The sequence below is a fragment of the Gavia stellata genome, unplaced genomic scaffold (genome assembly GCF_030936135.1).
Source record: "Gavia stellata isolate bGavSte3 unplaced genomic scaffold, bGavSte3.hap2 HAP2_SCAFFOLD_34, whole genome shotgun sequence".
Taxonomy (NCBI): domain Eukaryota; kingdom Metazoa; phylum Chordata; class Aves; order Gaviiformes; family Gaviidae; genus Gavia; species Gavia stellata.
In genome coordinates, this window is record NW_026776320.1 from 5,307,772 (window position 1) to 5,320,087 (window position 12,316).

Genomic DNA, 12,316 nt, shown 5'->3' on the forward strand with positions numbered 1-12,316 from the left:
CTAGATGTCGTCGTGGTACTCCCCGTACTTTGCTGTGACAGGTTCCTCAAGATGAACTGCTGCACCACCCATTAAGGCAAATGCTGGGTACATTATGCCAGAGCAGTCCACCTCGCACTCATAAAGGCATTTCATACGGCCTGCGTCGTAGAACCCCACCTTGCCTTTGTCACAGTCGAGGCAGATGCCCAAGCACGATGGCAGGGGAAGGATTCTGCTCGCTGGATCCTTGGGGGCAGCAGGTGTTGTGGGGATAAAGAACTTCTTCATGCCTAAAGTGACCAGTGTGAAAGGCTGTGGTGAGTCAAAGAAGGCATCTTCACTCCCACTGTCATGACCACTGTCTTGCTCGTATCTAGAACAGAAAAACAACCATTTGCTTTTGTCAAATTCTGAAGGGGGATCAGTGATGTGAACTGGAGAAAACATTTTTGTAAGACAAGAAACACCACATGGTCACCTGCAAAACCTTGTGGGGTAAAAATATACCTAAGCCAGGAGGGAAGACGCATTTAGTAGGTGGAGAACACTCACTTGGGCCACTTCAGACAATAAATAACAGCTAAACGCTAACGAGGACAAGACCACAGAAGGCTTTACTAAGGAGCGGATGTATCTAAATGTACTCATGCTAGGTAATCATTAATGAACCTACAGGTATAGCAAATTAGTTAACTTGAAAAGTAATTTAGCGACTATGACTAATGATTACAGACAAGGTATGTTTAACTTCATTTACATAATGTTAAATGACACGAGTAAATACATTTAACATGACTGTTGTCCTATGAGTTTTCCTCACCACTGCTGTATTACGTTGTCTTTAAAATTCACAACACAAAAAGTAGTGGTTTAAGTTTTTGGTTTGGTGGTTTGGTTTTTTTTAAAGTGCTCTGTCTGGAGGTTTCCATGAACCCCTGTTTCCCAGCTGGTTACTGGGGAAAGTTTGTGGCCAGATTTGTTCAGTCTACATGCTTTTGCCCCCTACTTCTGTCACCAGATGAAGACACACTGGAGAAGCACACATTCTTCTGTGCCGACAATCCCTAGCTAGGTTTGCATTTTTGGGATGTCTGGGGGGAGATTGGATTTGTATCAGCCAAAGTTTTCCAGGTATTTGTGTGGATAAGGAAAAAGAAATCAGGAAATCAGGATCTAATTTCTCACTTTGCAAAAAGCCTCCGTCTGGCTTTAAGCAGCTCAAGACACAGGCGTTCTTACACTTTCAGTATGTTACACAGGAGGAAGCTGATACATTTTTTACATTCCTGAAAAAGTTAAGAGTCCTCAGGAGATAGCTTCCCAGCCTGCAGTTCCTAGACACATCCAGGCTTACTACAACCATACTTCAGAGCTGAAATCTTTTTATTGGTTTGTCCACTGTACTTTGGCTTGGGATCAGTAGCACTCCAGTACCATATGCAAGCGTATAGCCTGGGATAAGCCAGTGACTTGGAATCCACCGTGACGCAAGCTACAGCAAAGATACACAGATACACACAGTGAACATTGTACCTCTGAATGGCTGCCAAACCTAGTATGCTAAGGAAATTAAGGCAGAGTCTTACTATTGACAATTAAACATTGCTTCAATCTTGCAAGTGATGCTTTTTTTTTACCTTCTTGCTTTAACTGGCACATCTTGACATCTATAGGAACCTCATTTCTTTCCCAAAAAGAATGAAAATAGGACTCTGGATAATTACAACACCTTTCTGCTAATAGCAGGGGATGAACAGGACAACCTGCTTACAGCATATCCTTCAAGCTACTTTCCACTAGTTAGGTTCACCTTGTGTACTAATTGCGACCAGACTCACTCTTAACTTATTTTTTAAAAAGCCATCTCCTTATATAAAACATGTATTGAGCAAGAGTCTGCAATTTACCTTGGGCTGGTCACATCATGGGTATTATGGAACAATTTCTGTATCTGGTTGCTAGAAACAACTCCCACTTTCACCAGGTATGAATAGGCTTCCACACGAAAAGCCCAGACGTGCTTCCCTTTGGCAATCCCGGTGTCGCCAATGATGTAATCCAGGGTTGTGTAGCATCCGACCTGCATGCGCTCAGATCCCAGCAGTAGAGGAAATCCAGCCCTGCTTTCCACAGAGGTTCTTCCTGGGTTCAGCAGGAGATGTTCACTGTTGTACCCACATTTGTCATCAAAAAGAAAACTGAAAACTGAAAAACAGTATCCAAAAAAATTTCCTCTTAGTTAAGTATTTGGCCTTCTGTGCTTATAAACTACATTTTAAGTCATGCTGGCATCAGAATTTCTCACTTTTAAAGGCTACCACCTACACTTTTAAAGGCTACCACCTACAGCTCTTGACACCGACAGACACAGATTCAACACCTTGTGGACAGAAGAAAACCCAATACCTGGAGCTGGAGGCGTACGCAAAATAACTTCTCGGCTCCAAGGGCTACAGATGGACCCTTTATATCCTCGAACTCTAAAGGCATAGGAGCTGTCATCATCAAGATCAGATATTACTTTGCTCTTGCTGCAAACTTTGATCTCCTGCCACGTCGCACTCTCCTCTTCTCTATTAAGCTTACGATACTCAAGAACATAGATATCAGCTGAGTCTGTCTTCCCAGGGCATTCCCAGCTGATCAGAGCTTTGTTGTACATTCTGCTCTGCTCTTCATTGATTTCTGGTATTTCTAGACCTGGAATGCCAGAGATTCAGGAGAAAAAAACCCTCAAATTTAGATATATGTTGTTTTAGAATTAACCATACAAGCCCTTTGTTGAGTGGCTATAGCACTTGGGGGGGGTGGGGGTGGGGGCAGAAATCTGACTCAATCAGTTAAAGAGTACAGATGAGGATGGTTCCATTCATGCACTTACATAAATCCCTTACTTTCTGTTTTTACTTCGAAAGTTGTATTGTTTATTTTTGCTGGCAGCTAAAAAAGCATCTAAAAGCCTATTCTTTTCTGTCATGTTAACAAAAAGCTTCTAGGAAGACCTAGTATTACTTAACTACAATGTTTTGGAAGCCAATGTAAACTGGTACTGAATGCAACGGCATCTTAGCTTCTTTTTCAAAGCTGAAGCTAGCATTGCTGCCAGGTAATGCCTTGTGGATCACAGAGACAGAAGGGACAATGCAAGTCACAAGACTGAGTTCTGCAGCTGCAGCCCTGCATAAGTTTTGCCTCTTTCCAGAGAAGCCCTTCAAGTCGTAACTTGAGAAAGACCTGATGCTCTCGCAATTTACCATTGGAATGGAAGGACAAGTCGCCAAGGATCTCTTCTTGCTTAGCTATGTCCACCACAAAGTCTTCAAAAGTAGTTTCAGCTGCTGGCCTGAAGCTCTTCAGAGATTCAGTAGCTTTTTGGATTCTGAAAGCACAGAAGCAAAGGGATGGCAGAACAGAGAAAAGGGAATTCACATGTGTGCATTCCTTAAACTAAAAATGCTAGGTTTTGCTTTATAAAAAGTGCTGTTTTCATGTACTTACTGATGTCTCCCAGAAATTTCTGTCTCTCTAGACAGAATTCAAATGCAAAATTTAAGGTCTTTTGTACAGCAGTGTAAAGGTATCAGTGTAAAGATAATGAAGAGGTAATCGTTCAGCTGGTAGAGCATTTTAACAATTTGGGGCATTATGTTCAAAGAACACAATAGATGTGAAGCGCTAATGGAGAACAGCTATTAAGATCAAAGACTTTAAAGCCAGAAGAGACCTGTTAGATTAACTTGCAAATACCCGATACAATCTCTGAGCAAAGGAATGTGTCAGTGAGCTGAATGGGCTACCCTTCCAGTGCAGTCCTACTGAACAAGGCCACGTGTTGTCACAGGACAGAGCCCCTCCTGACTGCTGTTTCTTAACGCACACTGTAATGTAGCAATTTCTACTGAACGGTACTGGGACCATCTCTGAGCCTTTGCAATACAAGGTACTGCATTCAGTACTTTGCTAGCAGGTGTCAAAAGAATATGACTGACCAGACATCCTGGAACAGTATCTGTACTTCAAACAGAAGATAATGAAGATACCTGTCATGAAGCTGTTTTGCTGTTTGAACAAAACAAGATGGATCAGTTTCTTTAAGCACCTCTTGAGCATATCCTACAAGGCCATTATTTTCCAGGAGCCCTTGATATTCCTCTGCTTGCGTTTGCAATTTTTCCAGCCTTAAATTCTTAGAAGTTTCAATTGCCCTAAGAGCTGCGGACTTCTTCTCTTCTAGGACATGAGATAATTTCTCAAAGCTCTGAGATGCTTCTTCTTTAGCTCGTTCACTGTTGCACTAGGAGGGAACAAAAGACATTTTAGACAGATTCCACAGCACTGTGGCTGTGTACAGAAACATACCTCAAGTTGTTCAAGGTATCACAGCAATCTAGTCATCCATTTGACAGACAAGACTAATGAGCTTTGTTATGCCCATCAGCACTGAAAATGTGATCAGCACTGCACCCAAGCTAGTGAGCGTTTACTGGATCAACACAGAGAACGAAGAGCAGGAAAGTATTCCTCTGATTATGTCTTGAGTTACGCATAGCACGTGTCTAAACAGCTCATGGAAAAGCACTGTAAAAACAGGTCAGTTTCTGAAGTCTTCATGCCCAAGAGCTAGGTGCTCCTCCACCTTCCCCAACCACACTGCGACGGGGGTCCAGCCCAGCTTCTCACATATGCCCTCAGAACTGTAGGGTCACCTCTAACTAGTGCCCTGGATAAAAGGAACTACAAAGCACAGAGACAATCTTTATCAAGATACAGGCAGGGAGGGCCAGGAGCTCCTGCAATTTCTGCCATTGTGTTTTTCAGCTTGTACGTGAGCTCCCAGCTCTGACTCTTCTGCAGGGAGATTTTACTCTTCATTCTGACTTTATTGCAACATCCTCAAGGCGGCAAACAGCCAGTGTAAATTGTGAAGCACCGTTAATACACAAGAGCTGTAAGTCTAACCCACCTCTCTTTGATTAAGGTATCAAACAAGCTTTCTTTCAATTAAATTTACAGCAGCACCCAAAACTTAACTTCCCTCTGTATGTTGCCCATATTTCCAACACTGTCAGGATTAGGTCTTACCATTTGTGATTCAGGACTAACACAAACTGTTCAGAAATTGTTTTACTGGCTAACTGAAAAAAGCCAAAGGATTTGAAACACTTCAGTGAAAACAGTTTGAGTCTCTGCTGTGTCCCTGCAAGGGCTATCCCCAGACAACACGGAAGACACTCTTACCTCTGTTTCTTTCAGCAGCAGATCCAGCTGTGTGATGTGAGCTTTCACCTGGCTCTCCTTACTGATGAGGTACTCAATATCTTTTGAAAGCTTCTCCTGTTAAAACAAAACAGCGAGCTAGCAGAAGAAGGGTATCCCACCCAAACCGACAACCAGCACAGGCAGGTCATCCAGCTAGCACTCGCTTTATCTAGTTACAAGGACAACAGCCTGCCACCAGTTATGAGCAGCAACCCTGCGGAGAATTGCTCAGTGACCCGCAATGACTGCACAGGGACATCAGGCCACTGATGTGGGCAGGACTGGGGGCACAGCCTCTAAGGACAAGAGGTAACAGCCTCTAAGGACAAGAGGTAACAGCCTCAGCTGGCTCAGTCTTCCCCAGCCACAAGTGCCACCTTCTCTTAGGCTAGGAACATGAGGCTTCAGGACGTTACTAAAACTTACAGAAAAGCCACGTTAGTTATTAACTCATTTGTAGTAAGATTTGCTAGAAGAATGAGTGGTTCAAAGCATGAACTTAGGAGTGTCTCTGCATTTCCTGACTTGCAAGAGTTAACAGCTGTACAGGAAAAGCCTTGCAAACAGGCAAGGAGGCCAAAGAGCACAAGGCAGGCTGGTCTGGTCTTCCCCCCCCCACCCCCCCTTTTTTTTTTTTTGTGAGCAAGAGAGGAAGAAAAGGAAGAAGAGGAGGTAGAAGCAATCATTCTTTAACAACAAAGCAATGTTTGCAAGTCTTCCCTGTTGTACTGCGAATTAACAGCTATGCAACTTCAGAAACATACAAGGTCCCAACAGATACTTCCAATGCAAATTTTTCAGGAGTGCTTCTGAAGTATCAGCTAATCCAAGCCACAAGGACACTTACCTGAAAAAAGCTAGATTGTAAAGTATAAACTGCTTAAACCTTTTGCATTGGTCAGTACTGCTATACTTTAGTTGGCTAAAACAAGGTGGAAGGACTTTTAAGAGGTTATGTTTCAAGCCTCATAGAAAATACAGTTTCTCAGAAGTGCGCTATGTCACACTAATATAGATATTAACAGATGTTGCACAACAGCATGCCTCATGACTAGTTCAGTGTCCTCTAAACACACATCCTGGCTTCCTGCCACAGGGAGTTTGCCCTTACACCAGAAGCTCAGTACTTTTCCCCTTCTTAAGGCCAGGTCCAACAATATTTACTTTTACCTTAAGGGTTTTGTAGGCAGTGCTCATGGTTGTTACTCTATGGTTTGCATGACATCCACCCAGTTTACAAAGATGACAAACAGGCCTTCTGCAGATTTCACAGTACATGTTTACCCTCTCCATTTCATGTTCTGGACACATCAAAATCTGAAAAAAAAAGAGAGCAGAGAGAATGCAGGTGTACTTCCAAAAACTGAGGTGGCCAACAAACCATCAAAACACTAAATCACCCCACAGCAGCATCTGATTTCATCAGTGGATTCTTTATATTCAGTTTATCTTCCACCTTTTATATTTGTCTATGCCAGTGAAAGCCAGCAGATGAACACACACAGTTTCACGAGGTTCACAGTGAGTAAACCTGTAGCGATGTCTGTGTACACATCATGTAGCCTCCATACTGCAATCAACCATTTTGCTAATCCCTGAAGTTGTTTGCGTGCCTCAAGCTCCCTACACTCCTGTTCAGAGCTGTAAATGCAATATATAACACAGCCACGCTGCCAAATTTAACTGTGTCCATGCCAGCATCTCTTGAAACAACTACGAACTGTCTTAAGGCAGGAGTTGACATAATACTGTAATGATTTAAATTTAAGCTAGACTCTGATCAGCCACATAGCCATTGCTCTTGGAGCAACAGATGAAATGCAGCCACACCACCAGTCACAGTCATTTTAAAGATAAAAGGCTCCAGTGTTTCATTTTTTCTGTCTGACTCCAATTACAAGTTGTTCATGCTGAGCATTAATTCCAGTAGCAGCTTAAACAGCATTGCGAAAAAGCTGGTGTTTGCTAAAAGTAATCTTTCAAAAATTGAACACGTTGAAGTAACTGCTCGAAGAGGCAAAAAAAGTGCTGCTCAACTCCAAGCTCAAGCAACAGATAAAACCGTCTAAAAGGGGGTGGGTGGGTGTGGGTGGGTGTGCTTGTGCACATGTGTGCGTGTGTGTTTTAAAAAAAAAGAAATGCTTTGCCTCATTCCAGAGCACTGAAAGACATTTGGGTCCATCTACTCCATGTTACCAAAGAGAAGCTCTTGAGAAAGCTTTTCAGTGTCATGTCAAGGAGGAGAACACGACATCAGTGCCAACAGTCAAGCTTTAAAAGCATCATCTTTTAACACACGCACACACATACAAGAAAGGACAGGAAAGGGCTCAAAAATAGAAGTGAGTAGCATAAATATGGACACACTAAGCTAAAATTGCAAACCATCTCTGAAACCAACTCTCAAGCCCCAAATGTTATCTTAGTCTATGGTGAAAAGCCCAAAGACACCAGTCTCGCTAGCACCTTGGTACATAAGACTGTCATTCAGCAGAATATGCAATAAGCTATCCCATTGTCATTGACTGCTGGATTCGGGGGGAGGTGCGAGGAGGGAAGGAAACTTTCAGGAGAATCATCTGTGCAGGCAGACATGTTCAAAACTGCAGTCATGCTGTCAGCAAGAACAAAAGCTTATGGTTCACTCAATGAATAACAGCAATAGTCAAAAAAGGAACAACGGTCCCAAAAAGCAACTACCATTGCACAGATATGTCTGAAGCTATATGCAAATGCTGCAACCCAAATTCTGTAAGATACGGGATACTTACCTTGGGTCTGAAGTTGGTGGTTGGTCCTACATGTTTATGTTGGGCTTTCACAGTTCCCCAAGGATGGTGTATTTTGAAACATTCGTTGCAATAGCTTGCCCTGCAGTCCATGCAGCTCTTTGTGGCCTCTTGAGGTGGAGGTTTGCAGAAATCGCACATAATAGCAACGGCTGCCCTGGCTGCCTGTCTGTATCTTTCCACAATGGTTTCCAAAGTAAAGTTGCGAAATAAGCCATTGATGCCACGTTCTCCGAGATCAGTATCCCGCTGGCAACCCGGACAAGGAAACTGACTCGATCTAGGAGTCAGTGAATTACATTTTCTGCCTGTGTAGACACCAAATCCTGATTTAGGAGGAGTGTAAACAGAAGAGGTTTAGATTTTAAAGGGAGAAGCACAGGAATTTATGAACCAATTTCAAACTATCCTAGCACATCATCCAAACCAGTACAATACCAATTCATATGCACTCTGCCAAGCCAAAGAGAATACATTTGCCATGACAAGGTAGTGTAATGTCTGAGTTCAGGGGACATTACAAACTACTACTCTCAAACTTAATTCTATGGTAAGGTTAATTTAGCTATTCCAATCCTATCTTCTTCGTCTAGTTTTGCATGCACTCAAGCCGCAGCCTTTCAAAAGACTAAACACAAAACCTTCCGGAAACCAGTTGGTTTTAGGCTAACTGGCTGCGCACATAGAGAGCAACAGCTTCGTAACACGCTGAAGTGTAAGATGTCTATTCCCAGAGTGAGACTGGTTATTCCCAGACAAATATAGCCAACTTGGAGCTCCCTGAAGTTTGCTTTGGCCGAGTCAAACTTATCTGGCTTACCCCAAGAGGCATCATACAAATCTAAAGAGGAAAACAAGAGAACTAGATATCACCAGTACGAAATCTCAGCCAAATCATTCAGTCAAAATACGTAGAGGCTGACTTGGCCCTTGCTGAACGGCCTTGATAAAGGAGGGCTGCTAAGTAAGCCCCGCACACCAAAGGGGATGCTGAGACGGTTATGTCTGAGAGATTCCTCTACCTTGAACTGGGGAACCACAGATCTGCATGGTTACACAAGGGTACAGCTTATCTCTTTTCATTTCAAAAGGGGACAGTAGAGAAGCTGCCCTCCTACGAAACAGCTATGCACAAATTCCCCCTCTTCTCCAAAATAAAGTGATCCAAGGCTCAAGTCAAGTCGCAAGCCTAGGGATTCTTTGGAGCCTGTTCCAGGGGATGGCTCACACAGACCCAAAAACTATTTACAGGGTAACATTCTTGAGGCTATCAAACAGAGAGTGCATCCCCATGTCTCACTCATGAACCCACAGGGCACAACTATCAAAATTAGTCCTTTATGTATTACTGAAGCAGGTTAAGCCAGTGTTTAGGCTTAACATGTATCCTCTCAGCCTCCCCTTACAAAGAAATAAAAAACCATTCTCTCGAGCTGGAGCATGGTTTTAAGATCCCCTTGAGATGACTGCATGTTGGTATAACTAATTTGTAAATAGAGGTATGACTTCAAGCTGAATTCTTAGTGTTGAAACTGGTTCTTCTTCAGAAAGTGAAATTTGGTCCCATCTGTATTTAGTGAGGATCTTCCCATCAGAAATGTTGATGCTTCATTTCTTTTTGAAGTGTCCTTTGATGCTATCCAAAAGACACTTGCCTTGTGTCACTCTTCTGTGGGTGCTTCACCCAACAATCCAAAACCTCCCTACCTCTCACGCCCTTTCCAGTCTCTTTAAAAAAACAAACCAACACTCCTGTAAGAAACTAGTTCCTTTAAAAATCTTCAAAATGTACCCCATGGTAGTTATGCATCACTATCAGCTAAGAAGCCACAACCAGAGCATGAATAAATGTCAGTCTCAAACTCAGCTGGTCTCATGCTTTTCTGTAGGTTCTGAGCAGAACAGCTAGACTGCATTAACAGAACAGTATGGGTGACATCTAGTAGCATCTAAATGTCAGGTTCCCAAGGGAGCTCTGCCTCCTCTGTGCACAGCGTGGACGGTGCCACAGCACTGCCTGCGCACCCCATCATGCTAGATCACTATTTCTACTGCCCGACAGAGAGCAAGCTGGAGGGCAGCTTTCCACGGAAGATTAAGGATTACCTCCTTACTTACACTGCTGAAAGCAGCATGGGGGGCCTGGTCCCCACGCACAGCCTGTCTGATACTGCCACACTTGGCAAGCCACAGTTCTCACAAGGAGGTCAGGTCACCCACGGTGCGCCCACCACTCCTTAGGCACCCAACCTGGTGCCCTGATGTCCACGTTGTAAAACCACGTAGTGGACAGCTGCAGCGGAAACCGGTGACCGCTTCAGTCCATGCATACAATGCCGTGACAGAACATCATGCTTACTGAGGAAAAAAGGGACTAGACTTGGATTTGGGAGATGGCAGTCACCAGTGGGCTCTCTTCATTCAAACTTCACATAACGCTGCAGGTAGAGAGAGCTGAGAAAGCAGCTGAAATGTATGCAGAGCTAAACAGTGATTGTGGGGCTGTGCACCCCATATCCAGAAAACAGGACTGTAATGAAGACAACTAGTTATTTCGTTTGGGGATTCCCTCAAATGATGCAAGCCTCAACCTGCCAAGCTACAGCAAACACAGCATTTGCTTATCAAACTGATCCTGAAAGAGTACCAGTACTAACAACTCAAGAGTTGTTTAAAAGAAGTGGGTGAAATAAAATATTTGAGCTTTGAAAACTGGGAAGGGGATGATGAACGTTAGTAACATACGAAATACAAGACACAGCTTTAGGGTTTGTCTTGTGGGCGACTCTTCCAGATCACTGCGGACTGCGGTTTTAAAGTGGACAGTTACGTCAGAAGGAAGCCTAAAAGCCAAGATGAGGTTTCTTTCAAGAAGTACTTTCGATGTATCTGTGTAAAAGAACAACTCATCTGTGGATTACACAACAGCTGTAAGAATCTTTCTAGTGTGACATCACAAAGAGCATGAGGAGTGCTCCTTAAAGCTTCCAGAGCAGACCACACTGGAAGAGGCGGTTAGCGCAGTCTTCTTACAGTCATCTGTCTCCCAATTCTGCAACCGTGCAATAACCATCGTCTATGGAAAATGATTTATTGTAAGCGTAATGAATTGGGTAGGACAAACCCATCATTTGCAAAGTCTGCAGAGGCTCAGAAGGAAGTCGAACTACTCAATTTAGGCTGGCCGAAACCTGAGAGAACCACCTCAACAGTACCACTGACAGGCAATAAAACTGCTGAAATCTACACCTCAACATCGACGCTATTGAACATGATGCTACTGCGTCTCAATGTAACTGAAATACAGGAATAAACAAATACAATGGTTACAAAGATTTACAGGACGCCACAAAGACTGATCTATTATATATGAAATAGAGTGCACTGTCCTTAAAAATATTCCCATTGTTCTTGCCACAGAATGAACAAGACTCGCACTATCCCTAAGTCATCTCTTTAACTGCATCAGGAGTACCGGGAAGACATTTTACCAATGCAGACGCAATTCGTCTCAAGTCAGTCGAACACATAAAATAAGGAAAACACGCAAAAATTCCGATACGTACCTGATCTACTAATCCTGTCCATGCTGGAAGAAGAGCTTTTAATTTGAGGGCTACTCTGATTAGAGGATTCAGAGCCTCCATCAGCGAAAGAGTCTTCAAATGCAGAGAGTATTTCTTTCACACATTTGTGACAGACATTGTGCTGGCAAGGAAGGATCAGTGGATGGGTAAATAATTCCTTGCATGCTGGGCAGATGAGCTCTCTTTCGATACCCTTAATGGTAACCTTCATGACAGAAAGAGGGAAAACCAAGTGTAAGTGCAGAAAACGTGAGCCAGCAAGACTTAGTGCACAGCTGTATGTCTGTATGTCACAAAAGCCCAGCTCTCTAGAATAATCGTTCTATTCTAGAATCGCACATTCTAGCTGGTTTGAGGCATTCCGCTGGTTAACGCTGCAAACAAATCTCAATTAACATTTATGAAAGCACTGACAACATTCCTTTCAACTGAAATGAACACCGCCACTAGGCAAACTCGGTTCATCTTTAGGTCATGTCTGCCTTGCAGGGGAGGAAAGGAGAGGAGGGGAGTAGTCTTAATTCCACTCAAGGACCTAGTGAAACGAAAGCAACCATACTTCTTAACAATAGGAATCCATATGTTTAACTCAGCTCGCTCGCTCGCTTTTCAAGAAGGGGGGGTGGGGGAGGGAGAAAAAAGAAATTAAGTGTGTCAGACTGGTTAAACAACAGGCTTTCCTGCCGTGTAATCCACATT

General features: G+C 43.3%; 1 protein-coding gene across 1 annotated transcript; it reads right to left on the reverse strand.

Moving 5' to 3' along the window:
- On the reverse strand, positions 1–11,819 carry LOC132320899 (E3 ubiquitin-protein ligase TRIM36-like; the record flags this gene model as incomplete). The annotated part of the gene is made up of 9 exons (XM_059834534.1): positions 1–355; positions 1,890–2,187; positions 2,389–2,682; positions 3,237–3,361; positions 4,023–4,276; positions 5,221–5,316; positions 6,412–6,558; positions 8,013–8,334; positions 11,593–11,819. Coding segments are annotated over 9 exons (2,118 nt in total), but the record flags the coding sequence as incomplete, so codon positions are not given.
- Between the last annotated feature and the right edge of the window lie 497 nt (positions 11,820–12,316).